This window comes from Balaenoptera acutorostrata, chromosome 2 (assembly GCF_949987535.1).
Source record: "Balaenoptera acutorostrata chromosome 2, mBalAcu1.1, whole genome shotgun sequence".
In the NCBI taxonomy this organism is placed as follows: domain Eukaryota; kingdom Metazoa; phylum Chordata; class Mammalia; order Artiodactyla; family Balaenopteridae; genus Balaenoptera; species Balaenoptera acutorostrata.
The window spans coordinates 56,644,347-56,668,050 of record NC_080065.1 but is presented as its reverse complement, the minus strand read 5'-3'; the positions used below and the strand labels follow the sequence as shown (position 1 = coordinate 56,668,050).

The 23,704-nt window shown below is 38.2% G+C and overlaps 1 protein-coding gene across 7 annotated transcripts in view; it reads right to left on the bottom strand.

Annotated features, from left to right (window-relative positions):
* The window catches only part of MAST4 (microtubule associated serine/threonine kinase family member 4), a 569,167-nt gene that overhangs the window by 245,801 nt on the left and 299,662 nt on the right, over positions 1 to 23,704 (bottom strand). For 4 of the 7 annotated variants that reach the window (XM_057539992.1, XM_057539993.1, XM_057539995.1 and 1 more), the window contains 2 exons: positions 18,376 to 18,407; positions 5,048 to 5,083 (listed from right to left, as the gene is read on the bottom strand). In XM_057539992.1, coding sequence (XP_057395975.1) covers positions 5,048 to 5,083; positions 18,376 to 18,407 — 68 coding nt within the window. The remainder of the gene's footprint in view (positions 1 to 5,047; positions 5,084 to 18,375; positions 18,408 to 23,704) is intronic. The other 3 variants (XM_007175996.3, XM_057539994.1, XM_057539998.1) reach the window with 1 other exon arrangement.

Genomic DNA, 23,704 nt, shown 5'->3' with positions numbered 1-23,704 from the left:
CTTCAACTACCTGGCATTTCTTTTAATCAGTTATACTGCTTTGGGGCTCATTTTACAAAGCCATCTGGCTTTGCAGACATCAATGCAAGGACTATGAAAAACCCTCACTTTTTACTGCGGCCCCAGAAAGGGGAGAAATCCACTTCAAAGTGTGTTAAGCTCCCAGGGTTCTGGTGTAGAAATTTCTCGCTCCGATTCTTCATTGTTCAGACATCCAAAGAACCTAGCCATCTAGGACATAAAAGAATTCTTCTGAAAGCACCATGTAAAATAAAGTGTTTGTTCAGTCACAGTGTCCCTACAAATGTGATCTTATGCTCCATGGCGGGGTGTCTAAGAAGATGAAAATGAAGGGGTCTCAACAGAGCTCGTGGAAACCTGGTCAGATAAATGGGAGGTTGGGAGACATGAGCCGTCCTAAATTGGAGAACGCTGAGGTGCCCTCCTTCCTATGAATATTCTACTCATTCTCACAAAATGTTCCACACCTCAGTTTGGCATTAAGGAGAAATGCTTTGACTTTTTTTCTCACTACTGAATACAACTGCAATTATATTTAAAATACCTTTACTTTCTATTGCTTTGACAGGTTCACTTTTGAAGTTTTCTATTCATACATTTCAATAGTCCTATCCCTTTTTAAGAGACAGTGAGCTGGCTTTTAACAAATCCAATACTAGGAGAAGGGACCAATGGTATTTTTTTCTTTCTTTTTTTATTTTATTTTTTACAAAGAGTTATTTCATTCATCAGAATTTAAATGCCAGCAGAAACTACAAAACTCTAGGAGACTGACACATCAACATTTAGATGTATAAAAATACTATGGGGATTAATAACTAGCACCCAAATTTAATGTACCATTTAAAAAAGTCATCCTCTGACATAACTAACCTGGAAGTTAAATGCAGCTGGAGGTTCATGTCACCAGCTCACAATAGGTTTCTCAAAAGAGGCAGTTATTTCTCTTTTGAGGAATGAGGGTCATTGACTACTGACCCAGTGGCTTCATGCAAATAAATAGAGAAGACTCAACACATTTCTTAATGGCCAGAAGACCTGACAGCAGAAAGGACAAGTGCTTAGGTCACAATTACAGTTGATTTATCATTTCTGCAATGAGCCCAGGGGCAGGGTGGGTCTTCATTCCAAAGGAACCTTATCTTCTCTGGTGATAATACACCTGACTTCCAACAGACCTGTTCAAAGCGAAGCAATATGGAAGAAGTCTCATCCTTGCATTTGATCTGCTGCAGCAATATTTTGTTCTACCTCTTACATGTCGGAGGCTTAACATATTCTAACAGTCAATTAAGGCAAAATAAAGATAGGAAACTGGTGATATTGCATTTTGAGACAATTTAAGATAGTATCAATCACACGAAGGTAGTGTTTAACAAGGGTAACATTTTAACAAGAACAAGAGAATCGTATTAAATTAGAACAGTATTAAGTGAAGTTACATTTTACTGTGGCCATCTGTAACATTTACAAATCTTAAGTTGATAATTAATGTGTGCAAAATATTTACCTTGACTCAGTTTTAATTTTTAGTTGTAAGACTTTTTTCATCTTTTAAAAGTACAACGTCACGTAAGGTTATTTTACTTCAGTTTGATCTAGATTAAGAACACCTATGAATTAAGGTGGGTTCTGGCCCTAAGGAATATTGCTTTGAACATAATACCTGAAATACTTTTGGAGGTACATCATTGTTCTTTGGCCAACACAGTAATACCATCACTTGCTTAGTATCTTCATGTAAGGCGGAGAGGCTGAACATAACTTTAGTTGATTCACTTAAATCCACACATGTGATTATTTTTACCCAATGCTTCAGTTGTGGGGCATTTCCTTCCTCATTCCTTAAGTCCCGTGAACACGTTTTAATTATTCTAGCGCTTATATCTTCCCAGTTTATCACTTCAAGCCCTTGAAATCACGGTGGCTTTTTGGCTACGATGGCACACTTGTGGCAACTAGAGTTCTTCTAGCTTCAAAAACAAAAAACTCTGTTTATTGCCTGTGGACTCTGCTACAGCCGCTCCACCCCCTGGTCACAAATGGTTATGTTTGTTTTACGAAAAAGGAGACGTTCTCCATTCTAATTTAAACAATTTTATCTTCCAGAGTCTAAGCTCGGGCAGCCCTGGAGCAAATGAAAGGCTTAAATATTTGGCATATTATAAAAGAAACATCCCTTTATTATGAATCTTATGACATCCTTATTCATTGTTTACTTACTGTGATTTTAAGTGCCTGTGATAGCCTACATATACTTAAAAACAACTTTATAATTAACAATACAGAATTTACACACATGCAGAATTATATTTAAAATATACTCTATATCTTTTTTTAAAATTAAAGTAGAGTTGATTTACAATATTGTGTTAGTTTCAGGTGTACAGCAAAGTGATTCAGTTTATATATATATATATATATATATGCATTTATATGTATACATATACATAAATTCTTTTTCAGATTCTTTTCCATTATAGGTTATTGCAAGATATATTCAATAAGCTTAATGGTAATTATAAGCTTGTTCAAAGGCTCATAATTAGCATTTCCTCTGTCACTTAAATTTCCACTATTGGCCAGCAGAAGTTCCTTCAGTTCTGTTCATCTCTTTAAAGCTCCACACGCTATTGAAAGCATCCCTTCTCTTTAGCAAAAACAAAACAAAACCAACCAAAAACCAAAAAAAAACTGTTTCGAAACCAAAAAAAAACTGTTTTGAAACCAATAAAACTTATCCCAACTATAGCAGCCAGTTATGTTCCCTGTGCTGTACAATAAATCTATGTTAATTTATATATTGTAGTATATATCTGTTAATCCCACACTCCTACTTTATCCCTCCCCCCTTTCCCCTTTCCCCTTTCCCCTTTGGGAACCATAATTTTGTTTTCTATGTCTTTGAGTCTATTTCTGTTTTGTAAGTAAGTTCATTTGTGTTATTGTTTAGATTCCACAGGTAAGTGATATCATATAATATTTGATAAACATAAATATAAAAAGACACTTATGTTATCATCTTTGTCTATTTTGATGATGATTAAAATTTAAGTGCAGGAAACACAATTTGAGTTGGTCAAAATACAGCTTATTAGGAAACATGAGAAATGTGATACGCCTTTTATGTAGTACAGTTTATATCATGTGTCAACCTTTGATAAAACATGATTGACTCATTTTTAAAAACATAATTATATTTTTCAAGTATATCACTCAATAATAATCACAATATATTATTTCATCATTTCCTTTTTGGCTATAGAACAAATTAATGGCTTTTTTTCTAATTAACCAAGTAACATGGGCAGAACCTACATGGGGATGTCCCTTTACTTTCATAAGCAAAATACAGACCTCATGTGTAAATGCATATGTGTTCATTGTATTGAGACAATATTACCATTATTTTTAATCACAAACAGTTTTAGAGTTTAGCTCCAATATTTCAAATGCCTTTAGAGAAATGTAAAGGTATTTATTACCTTAATACTATAACTAAAGTTTCCAAAAAAGCTATTAAGAATGTCAGGGAAAACAATTAAGTTAATATCACATTAATATAAACTTAATGTTAAGAATTGTCAAAAACATAAAGTATTAGACAACTTTACCCCAAATTTCAAATGTGACAATTTCTTAAGTCAACATTGTTTAAATTTTAGAAAAACCAAATCATAAAAGATTGCAAAACACATAGTTTATTATGTACTTCAGTTACAGTTCTTTGTTCATATTATCATATTTACACACCCCTCAACCAATCCAGGTATGGGTATACTTTATAGTTTGTTACATAAGCAGAAATACAAATTATTTATAAGCTCACTTTAGCTTTATTACAATCTAATTTTTAGACAGATTAAAATATGTCATGCCTGCATCCCCATTTTCACATCTTAGGGTAATTGTACAATTATCACAAAGTAAAGTCACATTTAAAGAACTAAAATTCACAGAAAAACCTTTAGGTTATCAATAAATATTTTGCAATTAGTAACATCAAGTAAAGAGATCCCCAAACTGAGAAATAATTTTTTGGCTTTATTTACATGTATTATTATATATTATCTTCAAAACATTTAAGATAAAACTCCGCATCTTTAACTTTTAAAATTTAACTTAACCAGATCAATATGAAACAAAAAATAAATGGCTAAAAACACCTATGAAAAGTGTGAAAAGCAGACCAGTGAGGGAGAACTTACCAGACATTACAACTCACTAGAAAGCCACTGCATTCAAAACAAAATGGTGTTGGCACAGAAACAGAGATCAGAACAGAGAGGCCAGAAATAGATACAAATGTATATGGCATCTTTATATGTGACAAGGGTAACATTTCAATCCCATGAAAAATAAAGTTTCTCATAGTAACTAGGACTTAAGTAACTGCTTATCTAGGGGGAGGAAAAAGGAAGAAAGAATCCTACCTCTTATCATGTACAAAACTTAAAACTGGAGTAAGATTTGAATGCTTTTAAAAATGGGGAAGAATATTTACAAGAATACTTGTATGACCATGGGATGGACAATACCGTCCTAAGCAAAACAGATAATAGAAGCAATAAAGAAAAAGACAGACATAAATAATAACATAACATAATAATAACTAAGGATTTTCTTTTGGTAAAAGACATCATACACAAAGACAAGAACTATAAAGAACTATAAAGCTATATTTGCACATATGTAACGATAAAACACAATAAATACCTCCCAGAAATTGTGACGGGAAAACATTACCAAGTAGAAAAATGGGCAGTGAAAATAAATAGGAAATGAAGAAAAGGGAAATTCAAATAAACAATAAACATATGAAAATATATTTAATATCAGTGGCAGTCAGTGAAGAAAATGTAAATTAATGATCAGAGATAATAAGATTGGCAAGAATTAAAAGGAACAGTGGCATCCAATGCTGGTGAGAATGCAGGAAATGGGCATTCTTATGTGCAAACGTGATTTGCTATTCCTTTGGGGAAAAGAATCTAGAAATATATATTAAAATTAAAAATACACATACCGTTTGACCAAGCAATTCCACTTCTGGGAATCTATCCTATAGGGGAAAAAAAAGGACCAGTATGTAAGGACATAGGTACAAAGATGTTTACTGCAGCATTGTTTGTTGTGGGGCAGAGGAAGAGGGGGGACTGGGAATAACATGACTGCCCATTAATGAGGAAATGGTTAAATGAAATGTGGAATATCTATAATATAGAAGATTATGTATTATTAAAAAGAATGGGATAAATCTGTAGATAGTGACTTGGAAGGCTGATAAGGTGAGAAAAGCAAATTGAAGAGCGATACTTCTATTATGAGAACGGCAACAACCACCAGAAAACAATGGACGTGCAGACACTCACATGCACATGGAGTAAGGAATGGAAGCACACAGACCAGGCTAACAATGGCCACCCAGGATTGGGACTGGGAACAGGGCATGGAAGGGATGGGGATTATTTACTTCCTCCTAGTGTCTCTCTGTGCTGTTTCACTAGTTACTATGAACCCTATATTAATTTTACAACTTTCAGAATACATTTAAGAAAAAAATATTAGCTTTCATTAGTGGTAGTAGAGCGGAAGTACTTCCAGACATTCATCTGTAGTAAAATAGTAGCCATTAAATAAATAGTCCCTTCTTTGCTTATGCCAGTCACTGCAGTGTTCATTTTTGATGGCTTGCCCAATATCCATTCCGTCTCTCTCCCATAGGTGTATCAGCCATGTGGTTTGGGTGGGGTTGACTCCACCCCATTCCCAGAAATTCCTGAATGGTCTAAGCCAGTTCTGTCCACCAGAAATACAATTTGGAGCCACACAATTTTAAATTTTCTAGTAGTCACAGTAACCATGAAAACTGCTGGCAGCCATCTCTGAGCTAGGAAGGAAGCCTGCCCTGGGATGAGGGAGAGACTGGGTCCTTGTGTCAACACTGAACCTCTGGATCAACCCTTGCAAGCAGCCTGGACTTTTTAGTTACATGAGCTGGTAAATTGCCTTTATTTTTTTCAGCCACTTTGAGTTAGGTTTTCTATTACTTGCAATCAAATGTATTTCAGTTGATAAACTCATCTATGGACTAAACAAATACTTCCTTCTTAAGCGAAATAACTCAAATGTTCAACATTTCTTCATTTGCAGTCAAGGCATGCTTTTGTTAAACTAGCCTTACTTGATAACACATTTAGGCAGCTTCTGAAAACATGTCCAAAGAAGATTTCCAAAGACGAATTCCTGATCATGCAGGGTAACTTTGCATGGTCACAACTCAGAGTATTTCTCCTTAAGACAATACAGACATGAGGCGTCAGAGCAATCAATTAGCTCCACTCTCATTCCACCCTCTTTGCTGACCCTCCCTTTCTAGACCAGTGTGTCGCACCTTTGGCACTATTAACATATTGGGTAGATAAGTCTTTGTTGGGGGGGCGCGGTGTGGTTTCCTGTACACTGTAGGACGGCTAGCAGCATCCCTGGTCTCTCTCTACCCACTAAATGATAGGAGAAATCCCACCCCCCCCAAGTAGTTGTGACAATCAAAAATGTCTCTAGACACTGTCAAATGTCTCCTTAGGGGACAAAATCACCTCTGGTTGAGAACCACTGTTCTAGACCAATAATTAGTTCTAATGTAGAACTGACCTTCATTGTTTTACCACATGATGGCCTCCCCCTGCGCCCCCCCCCAAGTGTCCCCTGCATCACAATCTTTCCAGGCATTATGGCCTTCTCCTCGACTAGACATGAATACGTGAACCTTGTCTGGCTATACTCTTCCTCCTCTAATCCCCGCTTACGCTGAGCCTGAGCTCTCCACTGCAGGTCTTCTTTCCGGAAGAAATGTAGCTAGTCCCCTCTGACTTCAGCTTGACATCATTACCTGACCTGCTCCCTGAATCACCTACCCAACCATTTCTTTGAGCTTCTCTGAGGGGATATTTGCTCATTTGTGGTCACTCATTCCTCAATTCAGCCTTCCCCGGTTGGGTCAGCCACCTCCTGCATCAGTATATCGTGGGGGACAATTCCATCCCAGTCTCTCCACATTGTATCAACTCACACATTATTCTCCCTAATTCATCCCTAAGACTAAAGATAGGTTATAACCACTGGAAAATTCTTCATAGCTTCTCAAATTGATTGACAGATTTAATGCAATTCCAATAAAAATCTCAACAGGCTTTTTTGGATGGAAATTGACAAACTGATTCCAAAATTAAAGAACCTAGAATAGTCCAAGCAATTTTGAAAAAAAAGAACAAAGTTGGAAGATTAACACTATCTGATATCTGAACTTATTATAAAGCTACAATAACCAAATCAGTGGGGTACTGATATAAGTCAAACAGGCCATGAACCAGAATAGAAAGTCTGTAGATAGACACCCATACATGGACAACCAATTTTCAACAAAACTACAAAGAAATTCAGCAGAGAAAGAACAGTCTGTTCAACAAACGGTGCTGGAACAATTAGATACCTGTATGCAAGAACATAAACTTCGATCCATATTTTACCCATATACAAAATTAACTCAAAATAGATCACAGATGTAAAAATCTAAAATTTTAAATCTAAAATTATAAATCTTATGGAAAGAAAAAGGAGAAAACTTTTGTGACCCTGAGTCAGGCAAAGATGGCTTAGATGCAACACCAAAACCATGAGCACTCACAGAACAAACTGATTATTTATACTTCATCAAAACTAAAAACTTTTGCTCTTTAATAGATGCTGTAAAGAGATTGAAAACACAAGCCACAAGCTGGGAGAAAACTTACCAGTCATGTATAACAGCTTTATTTATAATGGCCCCAAACTATAAGCAACCAAAATGTTCATCACTAAGTGGATGGATAATCAAACTATGGTGTATTCATCAATAGGATATTACTTAGAAATAAAAGTAAGGAACTATTAACATATGCTACAATAGAGCTGAATCTCAAAATAATTATGTCAAGTGAAATAAACCAGACAAAAAAGAGTACGAACGGTATTGTTCCATTTATTTAAAATTTTAGGAAATGCAAACTAAACTCTAGGGATGGAAAAATATTAGTAACTGTCTGATTGGGCATGTGAGGGCTGGGAGGAGGTAGCAATTACAAATCGGTAAGAGGAAACTTCTGGAGGAGATGAATATTTCAATACCTTGACTATGGAGTCTGTTTCACAGGTGTGAATATATATATATGTCAATTTATGAAATTGTGTATTTTAAGTGCAATTTATGGTATGCCAATTATAGGTCAATCAAGCTTTTTTTTTTTTTTTTTTTTGAAGGGGAGAGGGGAGCACTGTTAGATGTTGGGGAAAACATTAACTGTTAGACCATGTAGGGTTTTGCTGCTGTTGGGACACCCTAAATTGGTTCATGCTACATGGGATTTCATGAGAGGAAATGGTTTTGTTGTTTTAATTTCTTTTGTGGTTTAATACAAATAGAATTCACAATTCCTGGGTACTTAACATAACACAGCCTAGGTGACGTTAAACAGTAGATAAAAGGTCCATGGGTGGGAAGAGACTACACAGAGCCTTGAGAAGTACCAATCTGAACTATGTTTGCTTTAATTCTCCTTTTAAGTATCTCCCCATATAACCACCACCATCACCACCCCCAGCTGTGGTCTTAAGGATGTGTCCAACCAACATCTTCCAGCAAAAAAGAAAATTAGAATAGAGCCAAGTGGCCTGAATTCTCAAAGATAATAATTAAGTAACATGCTTTTTAACAGATGTTTGATGACACTATTTTTCCCCATGATTCTACCAGAATCAACTGCATTTACATACAAATTGGTAATACCTTAGAATCCCAGCTAAAAAAAGCCACCGTTGTTCCCCTAAGACATGAAACCATGTACTGATCTATTAATTTCATTTCAGTGTATGATGCCAAGTGCATTTAAAAAATATATTCCACGGCTTCCAAGGGCTTCCTTAATCCACAAGGACTGGTTTTAGAGTTTAATTTATCATAGACATAAAAAACCTTCTGCTTATTCTCCCAGGTAATTGATTCTTGATTTGTTAAGATACTAAACACTATGCTTGACATCCTGAAATACCAAACCCCTGGTGAACTCACTCATACGCCCCATGCAGAGCAAATCCTCTCAGCTGAGAGGCCAAGGGAAGCCCGGGAAAGCAGACCACTCCCTCCCTTGGACCCACTGCCAGCCCAGGGGGACGTCCCCCACTGTCCCTGCAGTAAACATCATTTGTTCCACAGCAGTGACACGGGGAGGTCAGAGGGTGCCAACTTCTCCAAGAAAATGCCCTCCTCAGTTTTTGAAAAATACAAATAAATCCGAAAGACAACCTCTGCCTCAAAGCCGACCTTCCTAAGTAAAAGCACATACCTCCACCACAAATAACAGTAGAATCAGCATTGGAAAATCGGGGTTTAGTAAGAGCTCAGCAACCAGGGCTAATGTCACCACGAGGTTAATCTCACTGATCTCTAGGACACGAAAAAAGTTAGAAATCATTTTTCCTGCACAATGAAAAGCACAACGCCTAGGCGAAATCAGTATTTTCTAATAGGGAAGAACAATTTCACTTAAGCATCTACAAAATAGGCAAATATTTCTTGAAAGATTACTTTATAGTTCTAGAAAAGAGGCATTTAAAAATCCTTTCCCTCAATATATTATGCCTATTTAAATTTATTATCATTAGAATTTTCATTCTTTAAAAAAACATTTAAATTTACCCTTCCATGCTAAGCACCCATTTCCACATGCCGATAAAATTCATAGAATATACTCAATAAAACTTTTTCCTCTCATGCAATTGTATTTACGGAACTATCTGCATACAATTTCCTTATGCTATGAGTCAAAAGATATCCGGGTGATGTCTGAGGTGAAGCAGAGCCCAGAAGGCCACTGGGAAGAGAGGTGTACGGTCGCTGGCATGTTCTATGGGCACGTCTTATGTTCCAACACAGAAGCATGGAAAAGTCCTAATCCTCATCCTCACCCCAGAAGAGGTGACTTTATACAACAACATGTTCAAAGACAAGGCATGTGTATTCAGATGAAAGAAATGACCTGCCAGAATTCTTAGAAGTTGAGGCCTCTACTGCAGAAAAACAGAGAAGGAAACCCTAGGATATTTTTCCCCCAGTCACTTACGTTTAGACAGTCAGCTGCCACAAAGAGTCAAAGAGCAGGGATTCTAATTCTCAGGAGTCAGAATCGCAGAGGAAAAGGTAGAGATTCTAAGGAGGAACACCAAGACATAAGCAAAATCTGCTAGCCACCACCCACCTCTCGACGGTTCCCCTCAGAGAGCCCGACTTACTACACAACGGGGTCAGGAGAACAATACAGAATTCAGCTGCCCTGCTCACATGTCTCACTGGACGATGGACACATTTGGGAACTGCCAGGTACCACAGTGGGGACTGCCACACCCACCAGTGAAGCCACCACTAGTCTCATTACTCGTCTGAGTAAACTCAGTAACCTGGTAGTGCTGGTATGTGACAAGGTTTTCCCTCTGGTTGCAGCTTTAAGTGTGAACTCTTAAGAAGAGTTTGAGGCCATGCTTCCCAAAATGTTCAAAGAAACCATGACGAGCAGGGTGAAGTCAAGTGTACTCTGTGAGGTCTATCCTTTACATGACCCATACTGTGGATGTCGATGCTGTAATTCATGTCTTTATAGAACAAAACGCTCCCACACCCTTGCTCATTATCTCTTTCTCACTCAAATGTATTGCCCTGAAGAAGGAAAGTTTGCTTTCCAGTCCCTGGTGGGTGGGAACCCTAAATTGTGGCCACGGTTCACGGTGAAGAAACAGTCTGAGCACAAGCAAATCTCAAGTCCTCCGAGTTGCTGGTTCTTCACTTACCAAACAAAGGTATTTAAAATCAGTTTTCTGTTAAGGTTTCTCCCAGCTCTGAAATCCCATGATTAAACTTTTCTAAGTGGACATCTATAATATCCCACTTCATTTTCCTCAATACCTGTCTGTCTCAAAACACAGTTTCGAGAAGTAACCTATATACTATGCTGAGAAGGATGGGCAGGTTTCTAGTGATGGATTATTCTAGAAGAGGGGCCACTGAGCACGGGGAGTTCTCTCTCAGCTTCATGATACAGAACATGTGTGGGGTCTGTCTCCCTCACACACCTAGAAACCTCCTGATACCAGTGTTGACTGTGGAGGGACACAGGAAAGATCTACCCAAGGATACGGGGTCAGCCGCCCTATGTAACACCTCTCCCCTGATGGAAGGGCTGGTAAACAAAGTTGTCCCCCAACCCCAGAATATGCTACTCAAATAATCTGGCTTTAAGGGAACTTCCTCAGCTTACTGGCAGTCTTTTGCCTAACACTACCGGACAAAAATAAGTCGGAGGGGGGCCTTAATTCCCATTGTGCTTTATTTAATAAAACACTTACATAGAGCTTACTGCATGCCAGGCACTGTTATAAACATTTTACAGATATTAACTAATTTAATCCTCAAAACATTCCAGGATAGAATAGCATACATACTTTTATGGATGAGGAAACAAAGACACATAGAGGTTAAATAACCTTCTGAAGGTCACAGGCTGCTTAAACAGCAGAGGTAGGATTGAATCCAGGCAGTGTGGCTGTGAAATGCCCACTGAATAACAGACCTGAGAAGGTGGCTTTTAGTGAGAAAGCGCAGGCACCCACCTGCTGCAGTGGGCCGCCCTCCACAAGGCTTGCTGAAAAGATGCTCACTGAAAAAGTCTCCAAATTCCTGTCTGACTCAAGCTTGCTAAAAAGTCATTCTAAGAAATATGAAATAGAGAATTTACCCTCATGCCTTTGGACATCCAGAAACCCACTTTGCCATTACACACACCCTGAAGCTCTCCTAAGAACAGCAGTTCTCATCTAGGGGTGGCATTTGAGATTCACCCTGAGAAGGGGCTGAAAGTTCACAAGCCTCCGTGTTCCCCCTGCCTCTGCCCCCAACGCACATACGCGCAGATTCTGATTTGCACTCCCAAGTGTGCCTGGAAATGCACACACACACGTATTTTGATAAACCTCCCTAGGTGACCCAACTCTCCCTCCCACGGGACAAAACTAAGGTCTTCCTAATAATTTTCAAAGGTGAGAAGATCAATCCTACATTGTTTCTATCTCCCAGGTCTCCTCCCCCAGCCCCCTCACAGAAGATGAATGCAGGCGTGATACAGGATGCTGCAAATACGTACCAAATACCAAACTGGCTATTCGATGAATATATAAATGCAACTGACATTCTTTCACAGCCTGAAATCCTCTCTTTACTCTCAGGATATATTACACCATTCTGTTTTTATATAAACATGCCACTTTAAATGCTAATTCAGATGCAACACTCAATTTTTTCTTCATTTTGTTTCAGGGTTTCTAACATTCAAAATGACACTGGACTTCCATTTGGCTTCGACGATAGGCATTTTGAGTTCTTGTTGTTTCAATATTTGTGGGGGTAGGAGGGAAGAAAGTACTAAGAAGAAAACTAAATTTATTTTAAAACTTATCCAAATACGGTTTACATGCCCTTTATTTTGTTTGAATTAAGCCCTTTCTCCCTCTTTCAGAAAATGTTACCTTCACCTTACTGAAAATCTCGTAAATCTAATTTGACTCTGTTGTAAAACCAAGGTGATTCCCTCTCCTTGCATTCTAGAAATAACCTCATTTTACTCAAACTGCTTTTCTAAACAGCCCATCAAGGCAGCATGTTCTGGCTGAAATACAACTGGCCTGAACATACATCTTCTTTTTGAAAAATACACACACCTACAGATGCCAATGACATCCACCTGAGCCTCTCCAATTACATAGAAGGTCACTTCCTATCTTGTCTCAAAATGAGGAATTTCAACCTAAGAAATATCCTAATCCAGTGCACCCAGCTGAATCTAATTACAGTGAGACAAACTGTCTTCTGAGTCCAGCAGGCCCCGCTCCACCCAGAAGCTTCCAGTAACCCTCAGGGTCCTCTGCCTCTGTCATCCTAAGCACTGTGACAACACTCTCTCCCTCTGTGGCTCACTCCAGTCTTCCATCCCACCCAAACACCCTTTCCTGCTCCTGCCCAAGAGAGACAAAATGGGAAAGACGTGAGACAAGCTTATCACCTTTTTCATATACTTGTTAACTTATCCATGTGGCAAAATGGTTCTTGACAGCAGCTCTCCTTGTCTGTCGCCAGACCACCAGAAGCATCCCATTAATGACTCGTGTTCTGCTGTGCTAAATGCAGCTCAGGGACACCGTGCCCAAAGGTGTGTACATTTCAATGAGACCCCGAGGAGAAAATACCTTTAAGATCCAACTGAATGAATTTCAGTTCTTTTAGATCCAACTGAATGGATGTCTGGCACTGTGGTAAGTGTGTTTAAGATGCCTGTTTTCTTTGTGGAGAGGAAGATGGACCTCCTAGCAGACCTGAAACCATTGTATGCCAGCAGCACCTCACCCTACTTAGTCCGTGGCCAGCCCTGCTAGACCCCAACCATTTCAGAATAATGATAAAAGGAAAAGGGGAATGGAGAAGGGACAAAACTCTATGGAGAGAAATAGTTGCTAAACACTAGTATTGTTGCTAGGTTGAGAAATTGAAATTAAGCCGAGAAGACTCCTAAATTACTTTTAATACTTTCAATACTCCCAGAAATTCCTCAGCATGCAGAAACATACTTCTCCAGGCCTTCTGTGCACAGGAGGAGCTGCCTTCTGCTTTGGGTTTCTGCTGCTAGATGTGTGTGGCCAAACAACGTAAAGCCAAGAAACTAACTGACCAAGTGCCAGTCACTGTTCTACTAAAATAAAGAGATAACTGCAGATAGTCCTAGGATCCCTGAACTACAGGACTCCATGAAACAATGCACTCATGCTCGCAATTAAAAGACGTAGAAGAAAGGCTATTTTAATTTTGGGTAGCAAGGAGAATTTACTTGCTAAGAAGAGATACTGCAGTTTCTTTCTCTGTGGGGGGGGGGGCTTGGCGGGGTCTTAAAGATCATTAAAAATCAACATTGGAGGAGGCAAGGGAGCTGGCCCCAGCCAATTTCCTGCCCCTCTCTCCAGGGAATTCTGAGAAGAAAAGAAGCTCCCTCTGTCCTAGAGACCTGTTTATTTGAGCAATTAACAAAACATGAGGGGGTCCTTTAAAATTAAAGGGGACCTTGGTTTTGCTCCGAACCATCCATTAGCTCACACCTTGGGCTTTTGCCCTTTTTCCACTTTCTCTGTCTGAAAACAAACACCACCCAGAGAGCTTTGCCACTTAGAAATGTCATTTTAGGACCCAAGTTCAAAAGACTAGTTAAGGGACCCAGGACACTAGGAACTTTTTAATAAATATGGACAGTTTAGATTCGCTGTTAGTAGAAATTTTACAACATAAATGTTGTCTTGTATCTGGAATTTGCTTTTAGCTTTTGCTCAGCATTGTTTGTTTTTTATAATTGTACTTGTTGATGCATCTTCTTTAGTTCAATCATCCTACCCGCCGTACAGTATTTCATTGTATGACTATATCATGATTTATTCAAAGGATATACAGATTTTGACAGGCAGCTGAGAGGAAAGGGAGCAGAGAGTATGGCAACTTTTGTTCCAAGTAGAAAGACAAGAACATGCTAGAAGAATCTGGGAAAATGGCTACTCTTGGTAAGGAGAAGACAGCTAGCTAAAATCCACCCATACAGGGAGCTAGAGTAGAAATGGGATTTGGGACCTTGAAGTTGGTAAAGGGCTGGAAGAGCCTCTGGAAAACTGATCGGGGGTCACTTGGTTTTTTAGTAACATCAGGTCTAGAAAGAAGTTCCCTTGACCTCTCTTGTCTGCTGACCTTTGCACCATTAAAAAAAGAAAAGTCACATCACTGTCTTCGCAACCTTTTAAAACACATGTGAAATACAGACTTCAAGTTAGTCCTTGAGAAAATGATCGTAAATTACAAATTAGTGGGGATCTGGATTATTTTTTTCTAGAAAGAATATAGGTTGCTTTTTTATCCTTTTCAATTAGTAATAAAAAGAAAAGTCTATTTTCTGTGTTCTTTTATTTGTAAAAGCTTTAACTTTTATATAATATATACATGCTTTATATAACACATGTTTTTATCACGTGATTCCAGACAAACATTGTCTATAAGCTTACTTAAAACAATACTAAAATTTTTTTAAAATCTGATAAATCTATGTGTCTGAATGATGAAAATGCATTTTTAAAATATTATCCTTCAAGGCATACACATTAAAAGTGGCAGATATAACAAAATCAGGTGCCCTCTTCCAAGAGCACAGCTTTTCTGAAGGTACACCCCCTCTGACAAGTTCAATCGCATTGCCGGGTACCATAGACAATGAGGAATACATCACATTGCACAGTTGCTTGCTGTTGACATGGAAAGACAACTCAACAGAAGAGCGGGATCAAATCCTCAATCTTTCTGGGAGAAGGTAATAAAAGACTTGAAAGCATTTATGCAGTAAATAAACGGAGGAAGTGTTAACAGGTTTAATGATCAGGTACCATGATGCGGGCTAGCACCAATACCTAATACAACCACACGTGTGGGGCTTCCCTGGTGGCGCAGTGGTTGAGAGCTTGCCTGCCAATGCAGGGGACACGGGTTCGAGCCCTGGTCTGGGAAGATCCCACATGCCGCGGAGCAACTGGGCCCGTGAGCCACAATTACTGAGCCTGCGCATCTGGAGCCTGTGCTCCGCAACAAGAGAGGCCCGTGCACCGCGATGAAGAGTGGCCCTCGCTTGCCAGAACTACAGAAAGCCCTCGCACAGAAACGAAGACCCAACACAGCCATAAATAAAAAATAAATTAATTAATTAATTAATTTTAAAAAAAACACACGTGTGTTCTTCTTCATTAGATTTGTATTAAAATCACTTGAGCATTTATTTTATAAGCATTTTCTTTTTCTCAAAGTCATAAAAGAACCTTGCATGAGGAGAGTAATGACTGGCATTCTGTGTGGTGGTCACTGAAAACTCAGAGTGGCATTACATCCCAGAACATCTATGTCATAAGTCATTAATTCTTTTGGGAATACTTGTATTTAATAGAAAATTTAAAAATAGCATGTTTATTTCTTGTTTGCTTTATTTGCAATTATTAATTTTTCCAAAATTCACTTAAAAAGGTAGATTTATGTTGACATATATATGATGTTTTATTCCCATCATCTGATTGACAGATCAACTGATTTTTATTAGGAGGGGATTTTAATTGGCTTAAATGTAATTCTATCTTACTAAGTATTCAAAGCATGTACTCCAAACAAACTGATGCCATCATCACTTTTTCTTTTTTTTTTTATTAAAGAGTCCATGCTCTCAAACAGAGAAATTTAAATATTTTCCTTATTATGTATTTCCCCCATCAACTCATGGCTATCAGCTAACATGAACAGAATTGAGACTTACACAAGTGCAAAAGGAGATATAGCCCTTCAGTAGGTATAAGGAATCTACTTTGCTAACTAACATTATTGTAATAATAATTTATAGGAAACATACTAACTTAAATAGGAAAAAAAAAAGCACCATTTATTATAAAGGCTAAAAGGAAGCTCTGACTAAAGTTCTAAAGTTTTTAAATAAAGTATACAAGACAAGCCTAAGATGCTTTAAGCATTAAACAAAGTTATAAAGGAAGAGAGATTTTTGTCTACAAAGATATTTTATGTAGATATTTCTGTTTTTCTTGTTTCTGATTTCTCATCATGTTGGGAAATATCAAAAAGTTCAAACTTTTACAAGTCTAGGCAAAAGAGTCCTAATCATAATGCAGAAAATGGAAGTTTTTGATTCTAAGGACATTTTCTATGCTAAACTATTAGGCCGTTAACCCGTAGTGTCCAGAGATGTAAGCTGGGAGCTAGTGAAAATTTATTTAGGCACATTCTCCAAGAATAATGATCCAGTGTTCTCCTGGCAACTAAAAAAGTACAGACCAAAATGGAGAGTAATAAAATGTTCATGGTTCACGAAGTTTTGGTTCCTAGACGCAAAGACTGAAATTTCCCAAAATTGAGTAAAAAGAATGAATTCTTACAACAGTCACCACATACGTTTCTAATCCTCCAAGTTGAGATTTGCATGAACTTATCTTAAATATTATACTTATTTTTTTTAAAAGGACATTGCCGCATCCACTAAATTCAGCATAAATCAGATACCAAATCCAAATATTTCTAGACCAGCCCTTACACAGTACTAGTTGATAGTAAATCTACCTTAGTAGAATATTAAAGGCAATTAACTTCATTCTGCACCTTGCTGATGCAGAAAACTATGATTTATGCAAATATATTATTAGCCTTAAAAATAAAAGGTGGAAACATACTATAAAGAAATCAAGTCAATGTTCACAAATTTGCTATTTTAATATAAGAGCATTACATGAATCAGTTCAGTAAGGTCTAGATCTAATAGAAAGTTTAGCTGATGCAAAGTCTTCATCAATTCAAAGGCAAAAGTGTATCATTTACTCTGCGTAAAATTCATAGTATAAAGATCATAGAATTCCAGATCATGTAGATAAGCACTAATTCTTTAGTCAGATCATTTTAAACTATCTGCAGACCAAATAATGTTTTTGCTTGATTACATAATAGAATTTTTAAATTTAAGATTCTCCCAGGATTAACCTGCTGGATAAAAATAAATAAGTAGGGCTTCCCTGGTGGCGCAGTGGTTGGGAGTCTGCCTGCCGATGCAGGGGACACGGGTTCGAGCCCTGGTCTGGGAGGATCCCACGTGCAGCGGAGCAACTGGGCCCGTGAGCCACAATTGCTGAGCCTGCGCGTCTGGAGCCTGTGCTCCGCAGCAAGAGAGGCCGCGATGGTGAGAGGCCGCGATGGTGAGAGGCCTGCGCACTGCGATGAAGAGTGGCCCCCGCTCGCCGCAGCTAGAGAAAGCCCTCGCACAGAAACGAAGACCCAACACAGCCACGAATAAATAAATAAAATTTAAAAAAATATAGATTTACAGAACAATTAGGAGGTAATTATTTAAATAAATAAATAAATAAATAAATAAATAAATAAAGTAAAATTAAAAAAAAAAAAGATTCTCCCACGAATAAATATGCATTTTGGCTTACAATGCCCATAAGGAACCCTGGAAACTTTCTTCAACTTATCTTGAAATCATTAATATTTGCATTTGTAAATAAATGCAAAGCTTTGTGTTTTCTTAATTCAGTTGATTATCATTAATCTTCTGATTGCCATTGAAAATCTAACAAGTCAGAAAATAATGACATTACAAACTGTATCCCAGAATACAAATGAATCAATAAAGAAATTATTCTACTTACAGACTTCCTCTTCTGGGGAGACTCAGCTCCTTCTGCAAAAGAAAAAACGAAACATGTATATGAGATGCTACATTAACTTTAGACTACTATAGGACACCAAACAGGTAACATAAAATGTATCACCCTTATTACGCTTGATTTGGCATTTTCTATACTGAAAAGATTTTAGTGTAATTATTTTATGCTGGATCCCTTCTTACATTGTTCCCTTTATACACTGTATTTAACATACAAACCCTGTTTACCTAAATTCCACAGCAGAAAAGACATCAATCCTCCCAAAGCAATGACAGTCAAATACTCAGTTGAGCTACGTGACCCTATAATTGAGGGTAAGGGAAATCTGAGCAACCAAAGAACTTACCCAAAAAGGAAACAGAAGGAGGAGAAATTTTGCAGAATTATAATTAAGTGAAAGGTGAAATGAAAAGGGTAGTGAAATCGGACTATTTGCCTCCAACAGAAATAAACTCATGCAAAATATTATGTCTACCAAAGATTATAATTTAAAAAAGAAATATAGCAAAAGTTTTCCTTCTGGTATTATTTCTTAAAACAAATGTGACTTATGATTTAGGATATTTAAAAGTAGGTTAACGAACTTCTAAAAAGGTAACCAGACAGCAACAACAATTAATATAGTGCTTTATAGTTTCAAAGGATGCTCTCACACTTATCTCAAATTAAGATCATTATCTACCTTTCTAGAGAGAGTCTATGGGAAAATAAAACAAAATAACCCAGCAAACAAACAAACAAAAAGGGATACAGAAATACCTCCACCCACTAGTGGAGCTTTCAGAAGCCTGGGCACTCGAGAATGATTACTTGATGACAATAATTAAAGAATAGGAAGTAATGAGTCATCTGGCTATTTTAAGTCAAAATTTGAAAGGCTTGACTAAATTTGGGCTTTCCTTCCCATAATTATCATTTATTTTTTTGCCTGCCAGGAGCTCAAGCATCATTTTTTGAAAGGTGCTTCCCCTTCAGCTTCAAACTCACCTTTCCTGCTCCCTATTTTTATTGGATCCTTAAATGTTTGTCATGGCCTGTGGCCTCACATCTTACTTCTAAACCATGCAATTTACTCCATCACAGCTTACAAAAAATGGACTTAAGAGCAGCAGCCCAGAGGAGGATCCTGCCTTAAATAGAACTTATTCAAAGTTATTACTTTACTCACTTATTAACTGGAAAATATATTTTGATACAGAGTTATAATAATCAGATCACTGTTTAATTGCAAGAAAAAAAACAATTTTAGGGACAGAGTATTTTCTTCCTTCTCCCAATAGCTAACCATTTTCTTTTCACAGACTGCAGGGTTCAGTGGTGAAATGCTTTTGTTTTGTTTTGTTTCGAGTTTTTCTTTAATCCTTCATTAGCCCCAAGAAATTATAGCGTTTGCCGAAGTTGGCTCCCTGATTCTGAAACATAAATATACCTTTATTTACTAAAGCCTCTAATGAGAAGAGTAAAGTCTCTGACCAAGACAGTTTTCCTTGGGAACTGAAATGTAAATAGAACACCAATGAGTAATTGTCTCTACGTGTGTCTTGGGTTATGACAAGCACTGAGAAATCTGTTTGTATTCAGGTTAAAAAAAAAAAAAAAAGAAAAAAGGAGAACTGCCTAGAAGTAATCATTCACCAGAGGGTTTCTTTTAAAAAGAAATTACTGATCTGAAAAGGAATACATATATATAACTGAATCACTTTGCTGTACACCTAAAACTAACACACCATTATAAATCAAATAAACTTCAATAAAAAAAAGAAATTACTGAGACCCACTGCATAGCAAAAGGCCTAGAGCTTGATTAAATAAGTAAATACTGCTGTTTAGTAAGTTCACCTGACAGCAGCGTTAAAAGAAAAGGAGGCGCACCTGGGGTGTTATCATTAAAAACAGAAAAAAATAAGTCAGATGTTGTTTCAGTTCTGTACGCAAACAGATCACTCAGAAGATATAAGAGGAGAAGGGCCAAATAAATGATCCCCAAATAGTTCAATCAATCATATTCCACCAAATGACCCGACTGTAAGCTGGCTGCTTTGCTATGAGAAAAAAACTGCTGAAACGGCAAGATAAGGGATGAAAACCGACTCTGTTTTTAATCAGAAAGCCTTTCCAACAGGTCTAGAATTATGGGTTCTAAACAAGAAGAAAGGTCACAGTGGGTAACCCCGCACTGCTGCTCCCCGGGACGGCGGCCGAGGTTCCAGGATGAGGAGCAGGGGACATTTAATAGGCCACTGTCAACTGACCTGCAGGGTCTGTGCTAACCAGGCTGAGGAGCTAATCCACCTGACGGCTTGAATGTCAGGCTTGGAACTGGAAACTCAATTTGCTAGCAAATTGGAATCAGATGCGATGGTAATAAAGTGAGAGAAATGAATGTGCTGCTGCCAAGACCTTGTGAACAGTGGCTGCAAAAGCCTGCAAATACCAAGAGGGCAAAGCGATTGCAGACAGAGCCAGGAGGGGCTGCCGTCCTGCTGCGTGGGGACCACCCACTGATCAAACTGCGCCGGCTGGACGCAAATGAGCAATATCAAGGCACTTACTGCCCCAATCCTAGTGGTACTGTGCGTGTGTGTCCTTATTCTCTTAATGTCAGGATAAGGTCACTAAACCATACTTACATAATTAGATAAGACATGTGGTATTGGTTCCGGTCATAAACCAAAGCTTGTGCTTAGTGTATTTGGAACATGTGTAAAAAATTAGCATCAGATTAAGAATAGAGACGGGAAGGGGGCAGAGAGAGAAAAAAGGGCAAGAAGCGTCCATCTGAACTAAAAAATATGTGATTATTAATCATCACAGGTTAAAGAAATGCATGAGTGTATTTAAGAATATTAAAATTTTTAAATTATTTTCATTGATATTGATTTTTCAGTGACACCTAATACTTTTTAGAATTGCTGTGTATCATTACTTGCTTGATAATATGATGTCCTTTGCCCCCCTTTCTAAAAATGTTGACTAGCAAATATGTACATTTGAAAATAAAGACAAAGTTAATCTAAGAACGCTGTTTACCTTCTTGCCATCTCTTGATAAGACTGAGAACACACAGATTCCTCAAATACTGAAAGAGAATTTCTGTGAGTCTGGGAAGAAAAGAAAGCATACCAAATGATCCTGCCCCTTTCCTCGGCCAGCCTTGGCCTCAAAAGGAGAAGATAACTTGTCTCATTCATAAAGGCAATTGAGAAATAGCTGCAATGTTTAATATGTACAAGCAATTTCCACAATGGCAATTTAAAAAATATATACTATTTAATAAGTATTTAATAGTTATACATACACAAATAAAACAACATGGCAACACATGCCACATGTATTTAAGAAATCTTTGAACTATTCTTTTTAACTGATGGGCCACTTTATGATTTAAAAGAGAAAGGAGATTTTATATCATATTACAAATAAAATATCCCCTCCTTCAAGAGGTGGGGCTTAATTCTCTTCCTCTGGAGAGTGGGTTGGACTTAGCGACTCCCTTCCAAAGACAGAGGAGGGAAAAGGAAAAGTAGCAACTTTTCAGTGGAGAAACCTGACAGACACCGTCTGAACCAACCAACATTAATGATACCAACAATAATCATAGATACCACGTGCCCCTGATATGATGTCACGAGAAGAGACTTCACCTCTGTGGCATTCTCCCTAAAAATCCTTAACTCCAGTCTCACGCTGGAAGAAGTACCGGGGAAAACCAAACTGAGGATCATCCTACAGAGCATCTTTAAAACTGTCAGGGTTGTGAAAAACAAGGAACAACTGAGAAACTGTCACAGGTCAGAGAAGACTCAGGAGAACGATGACGAAATGCAGTGTAGGATCCTAGACTGGATTCTGAACCATAAAAAGGACAGTAGTGGAAAACCCGGTGATATCCAAATAAAGTGTTTAGTTAATAGTAATGTACTAATGTCAATTTCATAATTTTGACAAATGTATTAAGGTTACATAAGATGTTAACATTAGGGGAAATTGGTGGAAGGGTATGCAGAGATTCAACTGTCTTCAACTTTTCTATAAATCTAAAATGATTTCATTTTTTCTTTTAAAGTTCTCTAAAAAGAAAGAGAGAGCTAAGGAGAAAGAAAGATGCGCGCGCGCGCGCGCGTGTGTGTATAGGCTAGGGCATGGAATGGATGAATAAATATCGAAATATTCTAAGCTTATTTTAAGGCCATATTTAACCCAGTATTTTCGAAGTTTATAGAAATAATCTAAGTGAGAGAAGCTTGTGACTAGGACCACCAGTGAAGATGGTGAGAAGCAGTCAGGTTTGAGATATGTTTTTACAGAATATACAAAAGAATTGGATGTGGAAGATGGAAGAGAAAGCCAGAAAGAGTAAACGTTCTTGGCCTGTGCAAGGGGAGTTTGAGGGAAGAATGGTTCTATCTGGATACATCACATCCAAGATGTCTGTAAGAAATCCAAAGAAAAATTTCCAAACAGGTGGTTGGACACACGAACCTGGGTTCAGGAGAGAGGTCGGGGCTGAAAATAGACTTTGAAGTCATTATCGTATAAGATGGTACGTAAAACCGTGTGCTGGAAGAGACAGGAGAAGAGAGAACAGACAGAAAAAGAAGTGGCCCATATACCTATATGTATATATATAGGACCACTTAAAATCTACAAGTGGGGAGAATCCTGCTACACACTACACCCTGTTAAATGATGTGCTGAACTATGCAGACCCTGGGTTCTTCAAACAACACAAACTGAATGAGGCTAGCAAGTAAAAATACTACTGGGTACACACCAGCTCTCACACAGGTGACGGGATTGTTGCACAGACAATGTCAGAAAATGGGCGGCAACTAGGAAATTAACTCCCAGAGAACATGACCACATCTGGGGAACAGCCCGTTAGGACACCTCTGCTGCTCAAGGCTCAACTGGAGCTCAGCCTCCAGGAAGGACCTCTCCACTGTCCCAGCACCTTCCCCTCAGCACTCTGGCAGGTCCCCACTCTCCGTGAGTGTCCCATTACTGCTGGGTGTCAGCCAGCGTGATCACGCCTGAGTTTCTGCCCTAGCTGCCCAGGGAGCAGGAACAAGGAGCGCTGGCTCCCTTCGTGAGCACAGTGGGAGATGGGGCCAGGCCACCATGCCTCCCATACTCTGGGAGGTCCTCCAAAGAAAGGGGAGAGGATTTGGAATTCAGTAACTAGCCCTTCCTCCCCCACCTCCAAAAAACAAAACGAAAACAACATCCTGCAAACAAATAGAACAGTGATGGCCAGCACGTACCATCCCCTCACTATTTTCCAGAAAACGATTTGATTTAACATTCCTGT